This window comes from Prionailurus bengalensis, chromosome D1 (genome assembly GCF_016509475.1).
Source record: "Prionailurus bengalensis isolate Pbe53 chromosome D1, Fcat_Pben_1.1_paternal_pri, whole genome shotgun sequence".
NCBI lineage: Eukaryota > Metazoa > Chordata > Mammalia > Carnivora > Felidae > Prionailurus > Prionailurus bengalensis.
The window spans coordinates 53,893,838-53,913,805 of record NC_057346.1 but is presented as its reverse complement, the minus strand read 5'-3'; the positions used below and the strand labels follow the sequence as shown (position 1 = coordinate 53,913,805).

The following is a 19,968-nucleotide window of genomic DNA, read 5'->3' as shown; positions in this document are numbered from 1 at the left end:
CTGTGATAAAGTGTAAACAAAGTTCAGAGAAAGTATAATTACTTACATTAAAAAGTTGTTTTTTAGCATATGTTCTAATCTGTCCTTGGTAAGAAAAGAGAAAAAAAATTATTAAATGCAATTATATTTATTATATGTAATTCATATACTTAAAGAGTAGATGGATTGGACTTTGTCCACAAAATTACCTTTTGACCAGGAGCTATGAATTTGTGACAGAGTTCAACATCTTCAGTACAGTTTGAAAGAACCATCATTGTTGCAGTCTTGAAGAGCCCCTCCATAACCTAAGAGAAATGACATAGAACTGCCTGACAAGTAGGCTACTTTATATGAAAACCTGTTTAGGGTGCGGACTGATCTCCAGGTTTTAGCGGCTATCAATCCATTAGGCTTCTTAATCCCTGAATGGACTATACCAAGTTAGTTCAGTTTTCCAGATTGCTTTGGGGAGGCAGTGCAACTTCTTCCCAGAGTGGGTAAAAAAAAAAAAAAGAAAGAAAGAAAACCGTATGACTCTTCTGTTCATAGTTTCAATACTTAGTATTGAAGCAGGATGTTAAACGAACAGCCAAAACTGACATCTCTCTAAACTGCAATATACTCACTGTAGAATCAGGACAATGACGGTACCTAGTTCACAGGATTGTTATGATAATTAAATGAGATAATCCATGTGTAAGACTTAGCTTTAGTACCTGGTTCAGAGAAGCATACAACAAACATTAGTTGTTGTGAACAGTAAGACACTTTGAGAAGTGCTTCATTCAGTCACTGGTAAATGAAAGTTGACTTTAAAATTGGAGGAGCAATGAGATACACCTATATAGATTTTATATATAGAGAGAGAAATCTACATAGATTTTTGCTTTGCTAAAGCATACAGTAAAAAGAACACAAATCATGATACAACACAAATCAGTATGTAAGAATTCATTCTACTAGGAGTATCCACAGACATCTCACAGAAGAAACTCTTGTTAGAAGAAAAAAAGTGGAATGGAAGATATTTCTAATCAAAACTAAAATTCTTGGTCTGAAGTCAGGGAGCTATTAGGCCCTCTAAATGTTGTATTCAGAAAGATACAGACATTCATTAAGTACAGGCTGACTCAAAGTCAGGTATCTTCCCTTCCTCTCTTGCATTTCTGGTACACCCTATCATGGCACCCACAGGGTGGGGCACAAGCATCTACTGAATTAACTTAATATGACCAGATACAGGAACATACTTAATTACCAACGGACAACCAGATACATTTATTTTTTATATAGTGTGTGTGTGTGTGTGTGTGCGTGCATATATATATATATGTGTATATATATATACATATATATATATACACATATATATATATACATATATATATATATATATTTTTTTGTAGAAGAGTAAGGAAAAACCTGATGAAAGAAGAACAAAAGGAAGCTAAAGATCTTTTCCCTTGAGCCTATATTACCTTCAATCTAACAGTGAGATAAAGAAATCACAAAGTAACTGAATTATTTATGAAGGGTCATATACCTCAATCACTAACGAAAGCTGGCACATATGGGGAACACACAAAAACAGGTTGATTGGATACCAAGCCTGTACTAGTGAGGGGTACAATACACCTATCTGTAAGATGAAGACTTTGACCACTGGGGTTGTTAAACTGGTGTGTTTCACATGAGCAGTAAATTTCCATTTGAAGAAGAAAATCATTGCCTTCTCTAACCTTGACTTTCAGACTATGCTCTATAAATATATTTGAAGAAAACAGAAACTTAACTGAACGGTTAGCATAACCTTCAGATGTTTTTAAAAATATATTACTCAATGGGTCAAAAATAGTAATATTTATTTGTTTATACCTCTTGAGGGTAAAATCCTTTGTTACTCTGATTTCATATTTTCATCAAGATAATAATTTCCACAGAATGTAATTTATAAAAGGGAGAAAATTAAGAGAAGCAGAAGATTAATTTTCAGGGACGCACATCTTTCTTCTGTCTTTAAGGAAAAGCTTGCATTTCAATTAATTAAAAATCATTCAACAGTGTGTGCTGAGTACCACTCAGTGGAATACCAAATAAGAATTATTTAGTTACAGAATATACAATTATAGAGCAAAGATTATCATGTTTAATAAATTCTAATCTAACTTTTGTCTTTGGAACTTTTCTCTGATATCTATGTTTGGGCAGGAGAGACAGAGAGAGTCAAGGCAAAAACAGGGAGTAAAGGGTGTGGTCCCACTGCTTACAATACTCTCACTGTCTAAATCAAAGAGTAATACAGAATAGGGTGGTATGCTCAGACTGAAAGCTGCTTAAGGAATTTTAAGCCTCCTCGTGAGTCTCAGATCCTGAATCCCCACAATTTAGAAAAGAGCTACTTGACAGCATTACTATTGCCATTTTTGGCCAGATAATTGTTTGTTGAGGGGGAGGGACCTGTGCATTTTAGCATGCTGAACAGCATCCCTAGCCTTTACCCACTAGATGCCAGTAGCAACCACTCACCCGTCTCTTCCATCCACTTCCTAGGAGAGACAACCAAAAACGTCCCCTGGGGAACACTGATCCGAGAACAATCAGTGGGAGATGTCAAAGGGGTAAGTGGATACTGTAGGGTATGGTCAAAACACCCCTTCAGGACCACGAGTTTTTTCTCCACTTGGAATATTAACTGCTGATGTCTCATGGTTGGATTCCTCTTCAGGAACTGGCCAGGCCAAGAGTGCTGTCTTACGCAAGAGTATGTCTCCTCCAAGACTAATCCATGTCAGGTAACTGTTTGACAGGGAAAGAACAAAGGCCCACCACCCCCTTGTCTTCCTATGGGACAACTATGAACATTCCAGCTCCAAAGTTCCTCAAAGAATTAGCTAAGGCCTCTGTAAATGCATTGTAGTTCAACTTTTCCCTCTGCCCAATACAGATTTCTTCCTTTCCTTACAGATATTGTTCTCCAGAGCATTCCCCAATAATCCCAACCCCCAAATCTGCTCTATAGTTTGTTTACTAGGAAATCCAACCAGGACTGGATAATAAAATAGTAAGTCCGTTCTATTAGATGATATACGTGGTATTTATGTTTTAAGTAGAATTGGGCCATTTACTGGGTAAGAGTAGAAAGATATAAAATGAATAGAAGTGAGAGTTGATGAAAGTTGAAACATTCTGAACTTACAAATCCAAACTAAGATATTAGTGGTACTGGAGAGACAATTCATAATAACAACAATCATTTCTGGGTACAAAGTGCCATAACCTATTATTATTCTATGTGCCTTTATATATTATCTGTGTAATCCTCTGAACTACCACATAATGTAGGAACTATTACTCTCATTTTACAGATGAGGAAACTGAGGCTCAGAGAATTAACTCCTTTGTCTAAGGTCACATAGCAAGTAAGTGGTGGAGCTAAACATTCCTGGTCCATCCAACTTCAGAGCTTATGTGCTCTATCTGGATTATGGCCTCAGCCTCCTAAAAAAGCTCCCACCCCCATTTTTATCTCCCTCTAAATAATTAAATTGTTACGTAAGAGATGTTTCTAAACTATAATAGACAATGGCTTTTCCCAACTGAGAACTCTTTCTCCTTTAAGTCCAAACTACTTAGTATGGCATTTACAAAGTCTTTCTTTCATAATCTGACTCTTGACTATCTCTCTGGCCGTACCTCTTGTCCCTCTTCTTCCCAAATAGAGCTCTGCTGGCTCCTGTACATGCTTTCCAATATAGCTATGGAGACATTTCTCTAACTATAAGGATGTTTTATTTATTTGCCTAACAAATAACAAGAGCTAGTATTTACTGAGCCTGCCATATGCCAGGCCCAATACTAGGTGCTTTACATTATACAAACATTATTTCATTTACTCCTCCCCATAACCTTATGAAATAGTTACTATTATTCTCATTTTATAGTTGAGAGAGCTAAAGATCATCAAGGTTAGATAACATCAAAACAAAAGTAATGGCAGAGCTGGGATATGAGCTTAAATCTGTCTGACTCTTGTACTTTAAAGGCACTTAATGTTTATCAAATTTAGTTCTCCATCTTCTTCACTCCATGAACACCTATAATGCACAGATGTACACAGAAGCATTTCAATCTCACAGATATCTGTTATTCAGAAATTGTTTTAAAACTTGCATACCTACCTGCATGAGATCTTGAAGACTCTCAACAAAAGAAATCTCAGCTTCTACCATATAAAACTCTGCCAGGTGTCTCCGGCTCTGAGAATTCTCTGCTCGGAATGTTGGACCAAAGGTAAACACTTGAGTAAAAGCTCTGCAATTCAAGATTAAAAGTATAAAAACAGGATTCACATTATTAATTTTAAGTATTTAAAACACTCAGTGTACTCTTAAGTATAAAAGGTTTTGTGCCTCTGTCTTGTCACAAATCCACCCATATTAGCTGCTATATTTCTCTAATGGGTGATAATAATAGTTTCATTAAAAATGTTACATTTATAGAAACCATTTTATCCCGAAGGAATTTGCAAATGCTTTACAAACCCTATGGCTTACTAAATATAGAATCAACCACTTCTGGGCGCACTCAACTGCAGCTGCCTTAAACAGCAGGCAACTACACTTCGCAGCAATCAAGAACAAAGTAAAGGAAAAATACCACAGCCCAACAAGCTTCACAGAGATTCTATATAGTCACAGTTAAAACTAGAATTTCACATGGATAAAGTATGCTCATTTTTTTTTTAAGTGAAAAAAGAGTATCTGATATGTATGGTGGTCTGTCTTGCTCAAATCCTCCTCAGGTCCTTCACAACCACCCAAGTGTTTCAATGATCGCTGAATGACCCCTGAAACTTGGGGGTGAGGACGGATTTTGAAGAACTGTCTACTTTATTCTCTGGTATTCAAGAGAATAGCTCATAGCGCAACAATTCAAATAGTGGGGGGAAATCTTACTTTTCAATTCCTGCAGAAAAGTGGACACTACACTTTCATTCTTTAACACTTAGAGTCTCCCTCATGTGGAATCAGGCCAACAAATGGGGTTAAATCAAACATATATGAAATACTGAGTATTTCCTGAGGACTATCTAATCTTTGAATTTTAAGATTTTGCTAGGACAAAACAAGAGACTTGGGACTCCTCAGCTATTATCGGGAGTATTCATCATTTGACTGGCATTAGTCAAACAACACTAAGATCAGAAAACAGTGCAGAAAATAGATTATAGACACACACACACACACACGCACACACACGCACAACCATTGGGCTTTTTTTTTTTAAGATACTCTAGGAAATAAAACAGTAAGACGATTATAATGGAAATCAAGATATTTATTTTTTCTTTCAAAAGGCTATTTTAGTTGAGGCCTAGTTGGTAAGAAGCTTAGGAATTTATGTTTTGGTTCTAGTCACCTTCCTGAAACCATAATCAGTTAACCTCCAAGAACCTTAGTTTTTAATGGAAAAATAAACAATAAGAACTCAAAAATATTACTATGGTAACCTCTCTGTTGAACTTCAGATCCAGATGTGCCTACTAGAATGTTCCTGAAAACACTGACCCTACCTTGTGCAAAATGAAAATCCTTGCCCTGCTCCCAGAGTAAACAAAAACAAAGAACAATCCTTCCTCTCCTTTTTCACTTTCCACAATTCTATTAATCTCAGTTACTCCACCTCATCACCCAAACCAGCTCTCCCACTGCCCACATTTCCCATATCATATTGTTTACACCTAGGAAAACTCGCAAATCCAGAGACTACCTGCCCCTCCCTTTATTATTTTATTTATTTTATTTTATTTTATTTTATTTTATTTTATTTTATTTTATTTTATTTTATTTTTTATTTGAGAGAGAGAGAGTGCATGTTGGGGAGGGAGCAGAGGGGGAGAGAGAGAATCCCAAGCGTGCCCATTGCTCAGTGTGGAGCCTGACAGGGGCTCAAACACATGACCCTGGAATCATGACCTGAGCTGAAATCAAGAGTTGGATGCTTAACTGACTGAGCCGCCCAGGTGCCCCTGCCCCCACTTTTTTTTTTTTTTTTAAATCTTCAAAGATACTGCTAGTGTGAACTCTCATGTATTGCCTGGAGAACTACAACTTTTTAAAATTAATTAATTTATTTAGAGAGAGTGCAAGCAGGGGAGGGGCAGAGAGAGCAGGAGAGAGAGAATCCCAAGCAGGATGTGCGCTGTCAGCACAGACCTTGACTCAGGGCTCTAAATCACCAACTGTGAGATCACGACCTGAGCCGAAACCAAGAGTTGGATGCCTAACCGACTGAGCCACCCAGGCGCCCCGAACTACAACAACTTTTTAACTGGTGACTGCCACTTGTCTTTCTTCCTCCAGCCCCAAGCTACTATGACTTCTCAAACTCATGTGTGATTATACCAGCCATAATTTAAAAATCTTCAATGATTCCCTACTGTTTAAATGATACAATTCAAACTCCTAACTTTGACTCACTTTCTTTCTCAAAGCCTTTTCTCTGGTTATGCTGAAGATACTCCCCTCACACAGCATGCTCAGGCAAGTCTTTAGGCCTTTGCTAGGCTGTTCCCTGCCTCTAATGACCATCACTGGCTCCTCTCTCTCCAAAGAGCAAATTCCCAACTACCCTTCAAGACTTGGCTCAAATGCCACTTTCTCTTTGTAACCTTACCATACATCCCCAAATTTACTGTTCCCTCCTTTATAGGACTATGACATTTTGTTCGTGTATTATACAGAATATATCACTTTGAAATGCAATCATGTATGTGTCTTTCTCTCCCAATAAACTACGAAATTTTCCAGAGCAGGAATCATGTTTTATTCATATTTACATCTCCAGTGCCTAAGATAAAACAGGTGCTCATGCTGAATGAATGAGTACTAATGATGATGACAGGCTTCCTCAGTTGTAAAGTGGAAAAGTACAGCATGCTCACAAACAGTAACATTACAAATAATGTACAGAAAAATACTCAGATATATTTTACCGTGGCTGTTACTCAGTACCTAAAAGGTGTCAAACAATCTAGGCCTGTCCCAAATAATAACCTAAAAAATTATAAGGCCCTGGGTTTCCAATCTGTGACTACACAATCTCTAGGTAGGCTGTCAGTAGTATATCTACATAAATGAAATGACATTTCTTTCTGAGACTTCATCAGTGATCTTCCTGAAATACCAGGAAAGCCAATGAGACTGTTTTTCAAAAGACACATATAATCTGTATTAAGATACTAGTTACAGAGAAAATAGTTTATAAGAAGAACTACAAGTTCCAGTCAAAAGGACATCTGCTTCTCACATGGCAATTCTATGTTGGGTGCCCAAAGATGAGTAGCAATAGGGATTTTTAGTTTAACGATGGTTAATAATTTTCCCTAGCAATGTAGGGTAAGCCGCTCTAGTATAAAATAATGAAGAATGCCAGGGATTCTTATTTTAATTATAATATGGATCAGGCTCTGATTGAGGTACCCAAGAGTTAAGTATTATTCTAATAGGGTAAGTAAAAACTGATGGCCATGTGCTTCCTCTGAATTAACAGAAATTTAAAATGATCTGGAAGCTATGGTACAAAACTGCCTAATTCAGCATCTAGTCTTTAAGCAGAGGAACATTTAATCATTCCATAATGAACATCTTATGCCAGTGCCCAGTGTTCGCTTATAAAAGTAGGGACAGCAGCAGTAGTACCAGTGATAGCAGCTGCTGTTAGAAGTACTCCTTGCGGGCCACGCACTAGCTGTAAGAACCTTACAGTTAATTCCTTTATAGTTAACTCAATAAAGTATGTATTGTTACTTCTCTTTTTCCAGCTAAGAAATGGAACTTCAGAGAGGTTAAGAAGCTTTCCCTTAAGTCACAGAGTCGCAGCCTCTTAAGTGGTACAGGCCAGATTCAAATCCAGATCTGATCCTAGTGGTCACGGCCTTTATCACGATATGAAAATAATGATGCTCATAACTGAACACTGACAGACCCAGAGAATTACAAAGAAAACTTTATGATGCACCTCCCCCCATACTCTTCTCAGAGATAATCAGGGTGAGTAGTTTGATATATTTATTGTATTGTATTTATTATATTGATATATTTATCTACCTTACGAATAGTTTATTTGTTTTATGTGTTAAAGTTATAGCTTACTAGGATATGTTGCCTTCATGTAAGAAGAATGATAAATTTTCATCAATATTTCCTAACCTTTAGCAAGTCATTTAGCCTTTCTGGTCTCAAATTCTTGCATGAGTGGGAGATAGGAGCAGCTTGGCATTAATCTCTAGTGTCTTTTACAACAATTTTGTTTCTAGGTCCATGTGAAATCATTCGTATTTTAATTTATGCTGACTTCTTCTTTTCTGTCTTCCACAGATATGAAAGACATTTGCAGCAAGGCTTGGACTAACCAACATTTAAAATAAGATCTGACAACAAGACCATTTCTAAAATAAGACACAAAACCAGGTGAAAGGCCAGTACTGCTGTGAGAAGAGACCAGCAGAGAAAGAAAACACTCAGCACTAAAAAGCATTCTTGTGCCAAATTATGGAGAGAGGCAAACTATATAAGGAAAGTCCACGAGCTTGGACTTGATGTTTAAGATAACAAAAGTACATTCAATACACATCAACCAACTTAACTACAAAAACAGCTTTTTAAAAATAAAAAATAAAGTTACCAAAAAAAGGTTGTACTACAGCCATAAATTGGTAAGTGGATTACTATAAAATGGTCACTGAGTGCTTGGCCATTTATTCTTTTGGGCCCTAAAATTTAAGAGCCAATCTTCATATTTTGAAAGAATAGAGGAATTACTGTTCCTTAGCTGGGGAAGAACTTATTCAGCAGAAGATGGATCAGCAACTTTCCCGAAGGCCCCCACTCCCAACCTCCTATCACTTGTCTGTGGTCAGCTCAAAAAACATCCATTGAACTAAAATGAACTCACAGCTTTCACCTAGCTTTTAAAACAGTCTTTGTCAAATGGTATTCCCATCTTTCAGAAAGAAATTATCTGTTTTACTACTGCTTTGAATCCACTGGCTTATCAATACTATGACACATTTGCCATTCATTATTTCCACAGAGCGGACCCCTACCTTTCAGCTTTCCCCTCTCCCTCTGACCATCCAATGATACACTAGGTGGAAGGGTGTAAGACGGAGCTCTCACCATTTCAACAATTCATGTCAAGATGCCTTAGGGCGGATGCATCCTCAAATCTAAAAATTATTCTCTACCATCACTGTTAAACATTTCTTAAAAAATTGTCTTTAATGTTTCCTAAATATTTGATTTAGTACTGAGTTTGAGGCCCAACCAAAATTTAATCTTAACTGTATAACGAGCTTCAAAGATCAAGAGAATCTGACTACAATCCTGGAGGGTTGGCTACTCTTCTCCAAGGAGATAACATCTTGCTCCGGGGGGGAAGGACATTCCAGAAAAGGGAACATCAAGCACACACGTCTAAGGTAGGAACAAGCATGTTAATAGGAAAGTCTGGATATTTGATTCTCCTTGGAAGATTCTCTCCTCTTGAAACATTTAACACTGTATTCTCCTAGTTTTCCTATTTATTTGATGTCCATCTCTGTCTCTTACCTTCTACTCTAGCTGTTTATTAAACACTAGAGTTCCTCAATACTTAGTCACTAGAGGCTCCTCTGTTGTCACGGTATGCATTCTCCCTAAATGAGCTCACCTCAGCCAACAAATTTCAATCAATCACCTATCGGCATACAATTCACACATTTATATCTCCTGCCCACATTTCTTCTCTAGGCTCCAGAAGCATATCAGCTATTCGACTGATCTGCTGACTTGTCACAAATGCAACTCACACCTTCCCCTACTCTCATTTTGTCTTCAATCTTCTTCTAGCCTTCTTAAGTCAATCCTCCCATTAGGCTCTTTTTAGTAATACCATGTACTCCTGTTCACAGCACCTTTTAAAATTAAAAAAACAAAAACAAAAACAAAGAAACACATCGATGTGATCATTTGTTTAATGTCTGTCCATCTCCTTCATTTGTCTATAGATTTCATTACCTTATCTATTTTTTGGTTCATCATATTACCCTCAGTCTTAACCCAGTGCCCAACAACACCAGACAATTACAGTTTGTCAAATAAGCAAATAACTTGTTTTCCATAAAATGTGCTGATCCCCAAACTGAATATTTGAAACAGCATTAGGTTAGGGGTGAGGATAGAGGAGTAATATGAGGAAGATGGTAAACAGAATAGAAATTACTAAGCAAAAAATTCTGCTATTTTCTAAAATAGTTTTTCACAGAAGGCACTAGGAGATAACAAAATCAGTTTTTTGAAAAGTGACTGCCCATATACTAGTTTTTACTCTATAGTCAACAAATAAATTTTTGAAAAGGACTAGATCTGGTGAACTTCTCTATGTAGCAAAGATTTTATTTCTTGATGAACTGAAATATTATCACATGAAAAAATCACCCTAAGTCTTATTCTATGTAAACAGAGCAACAGCCGATTCTTTTGCTTTTGTGACAGTGGATACCAACAATTTAGAACAATTATTCCACTTCATCATTCCTGCAATGATGGGCTCTTCAGAGGACTGGCTGATTGGATAGGAGGTCTTAGAAAATAAGATTTTTGTAAAAGGCCATAATTTGCGGACAGTCCTAAATGAATATTTATCCTGTTTCAATAACACACTAAAATCACTTTTCCAAAAAAGCTAAACATTGTCAACTGCATCTATTCATACCTAGATTATCCTTCTTATACTTCTCGTATTTAACAGCCCTTATAATGAGGACCACTAAAGAGAACAAAATGTGGTACGTGCACCACATGGTATTTACATATTATCGAAGTCTATAAAGATTTCTAAGGTTATCTTTCTGAGGCCTGATGCTAGAGGTAGATGAGTCATTATGGCATTGAACTATCAACAATTTCCTGGGCTTACATCCTGTACAAATGACCCTTACTTTTTTAAGGTTATGGTAATGATTAAGAACATGTACTCTAAAAACTTAAACTGAAATCCTGGCTCCTCCACTTATAAACTAGCCAAGTTAACTTCTTTTGAGAATAAATTTCTCCATGTGAAAATGGGGTTAAGTATGTAGTATACATATGTATGTATGTAGTTAATACATATGTCATGAAGTTATTATAAAGATAAAATGAAACAAAATATGTGAAAAGCTTAACCTCATATTAACTAAATGGTAAGTGTCCAACAAATGGGTAATAACTACTTTTTTGTTTGTTTCCTTTCTTTCCAAAGGTCTAAGTTCTCATTTGGTCGGTCTCAAGACCTCTTTATACTTTCAATTACTGAAGATCTCAAAGGGATTTTGTTTATGTAGGTTATGTCCACTAGTATTTACCATCAAAATTGAGAAATTTAAAAAAACTGTGTTGATTTTAAAACAATGATAAACCCATATAAGTCATAAAGAACATTTTTTAATAAAAATTCATAAGAGGAGTGGTACTGTTTTACATTTTTATAAATCTCTTTCATGTCTGGCTTAATAGAAGACAGCTGGATTCTCATATCTGCTTATGCATTCAATCTGTTGTGCTATCACATGTCACGAAGACTTTGGAAAACTTCAATGTACACTCATGAGAGAATGAGAATGAAAAAGGCAAACACTGTCTTAGTATTACTATGAAAATAATTTTAATCTCAAAGGCCTCTCCTGAAAGGATCTCAAGAGGCCTCAGGGAATCTCCAGACCAAATTCTTGAGAATCACCATTTCAGAAAATGGTTCTCAATGAGGAGTATTCATTCTGGGCTTTATCTCTGGAGACCTTCACTCAGAAGGGTGGTGGCAATGAGTATATTTTAAAAGTTCCAAAAGTAATTATTATGTGAACCCATGATTAAGAACCACTACTCTAAAAAATGTTTAGATTCCCTAATTGATATCCTTTTTTAGAAAGCCTCTTGACTAAAATTCTTAAATGAACGATAACATGTTTTGGTGAGGATGTAGAGAAACTCTTCATACACAGCTTGTAGGAATGTAAAATTGTGCAGCTGCTGTGGAGAAGCCTGGTGATCCCTCAAAAAGTTAAACATAGAATTATCATATGACCCAGCAATTCTACTTCTGAGTATATACCTCAAAGAAATGAAAATAGATGTTGAAACAAAACCTTGTACATGAATGTTCATAGCAGCATTATTCATGATAGCCAAAATTTGGGAAAACCCCAAATGTATGTTAACAGACTAATGGAAAAACAAAAGGTGACATATCCATACAATGGAATATTATTCAGCCAGAAAGAGGAATGAAGTACTAATATACCCCACAATATGGATAAACCTTGGCATTATGCTGAAACTAAAGAAGGCAGACATGAAAAGCCCCATATTGTAAGCTTTCATTTCTGTGAAATATCCAGAACAGGCAAATATTTAGAGACAGAAAGCAGAAGTGTGAGCGCCAAGGACCAGGGAGAAGGGGGAATAGAGAGTGAATGCTTCGTGGGTATGGGATTTCCCAGTGATGAAAATGTTCTGGAACTAGACAGCGGTGTTGGTTGCACAATGGCATGGATAGTAAACTTCTTGTTACGTGTATTTTATCACAATAAAAAGTTCTTTTAGGTTTATAGGAACTAATTGTCCATGAGGTACTTCACACATTTTATTGTATCCTTGCTACCCAAAAAACACTATACAACATGGTCATCCTGTTCTTGGTGGCTATTTCTGACTCCTCTTTCAGCTGCTTGCAATCTCGGAGACTGTCACTTCCGACCACTTACGGCTGCTCTTTCCCATCTTACGCTTTCCTCTACCTACAGCCCTTTCTTAGTAAGCACTGATGGTCAATCAGGATACTTTTTCATTCCATTTTAGGTTACAACCTAATGGTAACACATCCAATAAAGTTTATAGCTTTTAAGATCCCTTTTGCTCAGGCTCAGAGATTTACCCAAAATGACTTCTTTTTGGCATGTGTCTTTCCCCCCTACCTCCTTTAGCTACTCTCTGGTCTAAAGCTGTTGTGGAACACTGTGGATTCTAAAAGGATTCAGTCAGTTTACTGACTGAGTAAAAGGAAGTTTTGTTGTAAATGCTTAAATGATGTACTGCAGTGGTTCTACAACTTTAGCAGCATTAGACTCCCTGGGGCTTGTTAAAATTCAGCTTGCTGGACCCCACACTCAAGGTTTCTGCTTCAGTAGGTCTTAGGGTAGGCCTGAGAGGTCATATTTCTACAAGCTCCCAAGTGATGCTGCTGGTCCAAGGACAACACTTTGAGAACATCCGATCTGGAGGGGGGGCGGGGGGTTCTCAATCTTGACTGTGTAGAATAAGTTATGGTTCTTCAAAAACAATCATGAGACCAAGTCCCACCTGCAGACCGATTAAATCTGTTTTTCTGGGGGCTTGCGTTGAAATATGATGCACCTATATTTTTTAAAAGGCTTGCCAGACATTCTTTCTTTCTCTCCAGACATTCTAATGGACAGCTAGAGTTGAGAACCGCTGATGTAGACCTTCTAATTACCAATTATAATGCAACATAAAAGGGACAAATAATTGGTACAGAGGTACCATTTGCATAAGAGCTATAGACTAAGAATGAAATAAGACATTTTTAATATTCTTGACCAACTCCAAATCAGAGCTTGTTCTATGAACACAAAAGCATAAAGAGACCATGACAGACTAGAAACAGAGGCAAGATGCTTTTAGAGGAACACTTGGCCTGCAGAAATAATGCAGAAAAATCTCTATTTCTCTGCATTCATTTTCCCTGTATTCTAGAAGAGGAGGAAGAGGAGGGGGAAGGAAAGGATGGGTGAGAGGAGAAAAGGAAGACACAGAATAGAGAAATACCCATTTAGGCCCTGCAGTAAATCTTTTACGAGTGTACCAAGTGACATATACAGGGATTTCAGAGCTGCACAACAATGCACTAGGAAAACACTAGGAAAAAATACCCATCAATAATAAAATAGATGATTTGTGGCATATTCATACAAAGGAATATCCCACAGTAGTGGAAATGAATAGATTATGCAACATGAATATAAGGTAACAATGTGGAGGCTATTAGGAATATATTAAGTGAATAAAGGAAGTCATAGAAGAATACACACAGATGATTCCATTTATACAAAATTCAAAAGCTTGTGAAACTAAAAAATGAGTTGTTTATGAACATATGTGATGACACTATGAACAGAAAATGATAAACACAAAATTGAGGCTAGTGGCTAGTTCTCATGGGGAGGGAAGGGGAAAGTATGTAGAGGAGACTACAGAACATTTTGGGAGGACCAGAGTGTTGAATATACCATTATTCTTTATACTTTACTTACACATCTATTTAAAAAGTAATTTTGTGTCCATGCAATATTTAGGCACCAAAAAAGACACAGGATGGACAAACTAATGGAACACAATAAAAAGTAAAAATGACAAAATTATACTAAAACTAAAGAGCAGGCATTGGCATCGGAGCCCCAAACACCTGACTACGATGCCACACAGTTCTTCATACTTCCTACCTTTCTCCTCTCTCTGTCCATTCAATTTAACTCAACAAACATTAACACACCCTGAGTACCTGTATTTGTCCAGCATTATTATTGTGCTAAGGGCAACAGAAACCTTAGCACCTCACAGCACGTAACACGAATGACTTCAATGCTTTATGCTTTGGCCAGAGGTCAGTTAAATTTGCACTGTTCAATATGGTGACTACTAGCCATATATGGCTATTTAACATTTACACTACTTAAAATTAAGTAAAATTAATAAAAATTCAGTCTCTCAAACTGGCCACATTTCAAGTGCTCAACAGCCACATACAGCAGCTAGTGGCTATTGTATTGGACAGTGAAGATACAGAACACTCCCATTGCTGCAGTGAGTCCTACTGTCTAGCACCAAAGTAGACTGCTGAATTCTCAATGAATACAGAAGATAAACAACTGAGAAAAACATGTGCTCAGACAATGGGACATGAGGGAAGGGATCAAAGGAGGCCAGAGTTGCTGGGGCCTACTCATACATGTTTTACTTTACCCACAGCTATTGACCTGTCATGTCAGGTCCCTGTGGCTCTCCTCCCCTGTCTCATATCTGTTGCTTTATAAAAAATAATGCCCTGCTTTGTGTTTGGAGCCATAGTTTCCCTCTTCTGATAAAATGGCTGCCTTTCTGAAAGGCACTGCTATACAACCTAAGAATTATTCAGTAATCCATATTTCTAGCTTTTATTTAACTTTCCATCTATGTGCATACCTAACCCTGAGAAGCAGGCTTTGACAGGCTATTAAATCATCCCATGGCCAACTATAAGCCATTGCATTTATCATCTTCAAAAGATGAACCAGGGCGCCTGGGTGGCGCAGTCGGTTGGGCGTCCGACTTCAGCCAGGTCACGATCTCGCGGTCCGTGAGTTCGAGCCCCGCGTCGGGCTCTGGGCTGATGGCTCGGAGCCTGGAGCCTGTTTCCGATTCTGTGTCTCCCTCTCTCTCTGCTCCTCCCCCGTTCATGCTCTGTCTCTCTCTGTCTCAAAAAATAAATAAACATTGAAAAAAAAAATTTAAAAAAAAAAAAAAAAAAAAAAAAGATGAACCAACTATTCTCCAATGACAGTGGTTTCCTGAGAAGGAACATTCAAAACAGATACATGATACAATGAATAGTTCTTCCATCTTTTGATTTGGTTTCACTTATAAATACGTCACTAAATGCCAAAAAGAAACAATGAGTGCTGAATAATACTAAAAACAAATACTTTTAATTATATGGATTATGGTATAATCTACACAAAAGGTAGGGAGACTTTGGATTGAACAATTTGAGCAGGTATCTTCAAATTCTCCTGTCATACTCAATGCTCAATAGCTATATATGAAATACCAGTATTATCATATCAAACACATATTTTGGCTACAATGGGCATGCTTGTAAATTTTGAGATAATTCTTTATACAGTAGTCCCCAAAGCACAGTCTTCCCAGACTTCAAATGTTCTCACTGAATCTTGCACTATACTGCTGTGAAGTAGAATCAGGAGGAAAGCACAGAATAATTACCCAGTTGAAGAAACTAAGTAAAAGTCACTAAAAGATGTTACAGAAACAAAAACATTTAGGTTTTTATCTTTATCTTCCAACCTCCATCATGATCCACACACTAAATTTGCCTCTTAAATGTGAAATATGGCTGGCTCAGGTTTTGCATATTCTCCAAATTGTAGAGATTTATGTGACACATGTATATTTATCTGTCCTATGCACCTGTTTCAAGTGGCAAAATATGGGTTTTAATTTTTCAGTGCAGGGGTATACAATAGGAGATAAAGTGGGAACTGACATCAGGAGAAATGAATACGATTATCAACTAACAAATGTGAGTGAGCTTATTTGTTACCAATTTCTACTGGTGAGAGAGAAGCAAAAAACCATGGCTGGCTGAGTGTCTTATTACCAATTTCTTTTCGAGAAGCAAAAATGAAATTTCCTTTTATTTTATAAAAAAGGAAGCAAATCTGTCTTACTAAAGCAAAATACATACAAGTGGTTTCTGTAATTCATGTACATAGTTTATAGGTGATGTAAAATAATTTTTAATAATACCAAAGTTTCTAAATTCATACAAAAAGAAATTCATACCAACAATATGGGACGGTAAAACGAAATTCTGTTAAATGAAATAATGTTACATTAAAATATCTAAACAGATCCAATATATTATTCCAGGTGTGTTAATGTATTTTTTGATGGAAAAAAATTTTTTTTAAGTAGAAAGATTGGTGAAAAAAGTCAAAAGTACAGAAGTAATTCAAGCCTACAGGTCATAGCAACCAACCAAGAAGAAATAGATATAGCAGCCTAGGGCCTAACTATCTTACAACAATCATTATCTACTATGAAGTCATATTTATTTATTTCTTCATTAAACAAACATTAGGCTACTAACCACTATAAAAAAGAAATAAATCAGGCATGGCCTTTGCCCTCAAGGCTTATACAGACTAGGAGGGGAAATCACAGACCTAAATGTACAAGCTACAATGACAAAATTCTTAAGGAAAAAAATAGAAGAAAATCCTTGTAACCTTTTGAGTAAGATATAAAAATCATGAATCAAATAAGAAAAAAGTGAGTAAGTATGTATCAACAAAATAAAAAAAAAACTTTAGTCTTCAAAAGGTACTGTAAAAAGATGGAAATAGCAAGACACACTGGGAGAAAGTATGTACAATACACACATATGATAAAGGACTAGTATCTAAAGCATATGAATAACTCTTATAACTAAATAATAAAAAGACAAAGAACCTAACAAAAATGTGGAAAGGAACTGAAAACACAGTTAACAAAAGAAGATACATAAATGGCCAATAAGCACATGAGAAAAAAAAATTCAACAATATTAGTCATCACAGAAATGCAAATTAAAACTGTAATGAGACATATACTTAGAAGGACTAAAAAAATACTGACAACATCAATTTTTGTCAAACACGTGGATCAAATAGAACTCTCATCTTTTGTTGGTGGGCATATAAAATAATACAAGTACTTTGCAAAACTGTTGGGCAGTTTCTTATAAAATTAATCACACATTTACCATACAATCCAGCAATTCCTAGGTATTTACCCAGAGGAAATGAAAATATGTGCACACATAGACTTGTGCATAAATTTTTATACAGTTTCATTATAATATCCCCAAACTGGAAACTAATGTCCATCAAAAGGTAAGTGAATTAACAAATTGTATATTCATGCAATGGAATAATATTTAGCAACAAAAAGGAACAAACTACTGGATGAATCTCAAAAGCATTACGTTGAGTGAAAGAAGTCAAATACAAAAAAGTAAACACTGTATAATACTATTTATATAAACCTAAACAAATTATATAAATACTATTTATATGAAATTCTAGAAAAGAAAAATTCAATAAATTTTTTTCAATGTTTATTTATTTTTGAGAGACAGAGACAGTACATGAATGGGAGAGGGGCAAAGAGTGAGGGAGACAAAGGATCTGAAGCAGGTTCGAGGATTCGAGCTGTTAGCACAGAGCTCGATGCAGGGCTCAAACTCACAAGCCGGGAGATCATGACCTGAGCCGAAGTTGCATGCTTAACCAACTGAGCCACCCAGGAGTCTTACAGGAAAGGAAAATTCTAGTCTGTGACAACACAAAGTTGATCAATGGTTGCTTAGGGCCTGGGGCCAGAGAGGGAGACTGCCTGCAAAGGGAAACAGGGGACTTTTATTTTGGTGATAGAAATATTTATTTTTATTACAGTAGTGGTTATAAGGCTTTATTAATTTGTCAAAATTTATTGAACTGTACATTTACAATGGGTGGTTTTCTCGTATATAAAGTATATTCAATAAAGTTGATTGAGAAACAACAATAACAAAAAGCGCTTATTCATGCATTGGCTTAATTACTCAATTGGCCTGTTACTTAAGTTCTAATCACTACACTATAAAAGGTGAAGTGTCAGGCTCCTGGAACCATAGAAGGGGCATAGCAATCATCTACTTCAAAGAACAAGAGATTCCAGAACTCAGTGATGTCTCATTGTCAACACAGCTGACCACAGCTCTTAGGGTAGATTATGACCTGATCTGCTCTCAGAGTTTATTTCTGATTTGGTCTTCAAATTCTGAAAGGTATCTTATTTTTGTGTCCTAATCCCTTCCTTCATTCCAAGGTACTGGTATAGTTTAACCTTCTGACCTGTCTTGTCTTGTGAGTTTTGAATTCTGGCAGACTCACTATTTGTCTCAGTCTTCTGCTTTGCATAAACGCCAGTGCTGTTACTCTTATGAAACTGGCTGCCTGCTATTTTTCCTGGTTACAACACCTTGGCTTCTTTCTTTATAATCACCCTGGGTTCTACAGGTCCCAGATGTCATAAGGACCATCATCACAGCACTTACCATTTCAGCGTCAAACTGTGATAAACACTGGGCTGCACACAGTATCTAATTCTCACAATAGCTCTGCAAGGTGGCCATTACTATTCATCCTAGTAGTTAGGAAGTGGAGGCTCAGAGAAACTTACAAAACTAGTATGTATAAAAGGAGAATGCTAATTTGGGGCACGTGGGTGGCTCAGTTGGTTAAGCCATCTGACTTCAGTTCAGGCCATGATCTCACTGTTCGTGGGTTCGAGCCCCACATCGGGCTCTGTGCTAACAGCTCAGAGCCTGGAGCCTACTTCTGATTCTGTGTCTCCTTCTCTCTCTGCCCCTCCCCTGCCTCTCTCTCTAAAATAAATAAACATTTAAAAAAAGAAAAAAGTGTTTTTTTTGTTTTTCGTTTTTTTTTTAAAAGGAGAATTCTAATTTAAGTTTGACTATATGACAATTTGCTTGGACAAATTCAGTACTTTCTGGTAGGGATAACATTATCTCAGTAGCTACTTCACTCTGTAATAGCACTGGCAACCCTCTATATGTCAATTGACAAGTCTGTCCCATATTTTTAACATTCTCCTTGGTGTCCAACACAGTTACATACCATCTGGGTAAACACTAAAATTATTACCGAATAAATGAGTACCCAGAGTTATTTTTAGGTAGAAGAAAACAAGCTAGGGGGGAAAAAAAGACAAACGACACAAATTTTCTCTGTTCCCAACCCAACTTAAATTCTACAAGCATGTAATAAACAGATTTTTTTTCCCCCTTCTCCTAAAAAAGTAATTAAACCCACCAGAGCAAAACAGAATTTGGACAAGATTACACAGTAATTGTAGACAATAATAATATCAGTTTTGCTCTTTATAGCTCCAATTACCGTCCATAATGCTTAAATTACTACAGATTAGTTGATACCTCACTATAGTAACCTGTTAGACAATGCTAACAGGCATTGCATTTTATGCAAAATGAGTTCTGTTTGTGTCATTCCTCAAAGGACTGACTGGTAATTTTTTTTAACTCACAGCAAACGTGCTTATTTCAAAG

At 36.6% G+C, this 19,968-nt stretch overlaps 1 protein-coding gene across 1 annotated transcript in view; it reads right to left on the bottom strand.

Annotated features, from left to right (window-relative positions):
• Window positions 1-19,968, bottom strand: part of NARS2 (asparaginyl-tRNA synthetase 2, mitochondrial) — a 134,768-nt gene that overhangs the window by 39,737 nt on the left and 75,063 nt on the right. The window contains exons 7-9 of the mRNA XM_043580121.1: window positions 4,161-4,293; window positions 189-287; window positions 47-84 (exon numbers count right to left, since the gene is read on the bottom strand). Of these exons, the coding sequence (XP_043436056.1) occupies window positions 47-84; window positions 189-287; window positions 4,161-4,293 (270 nt within the window). The remainder of the gene's footprint in view (window positions 1-46; window positions 85-188; window positions 288-4,160; window positions 4,294-19,968) is intronic.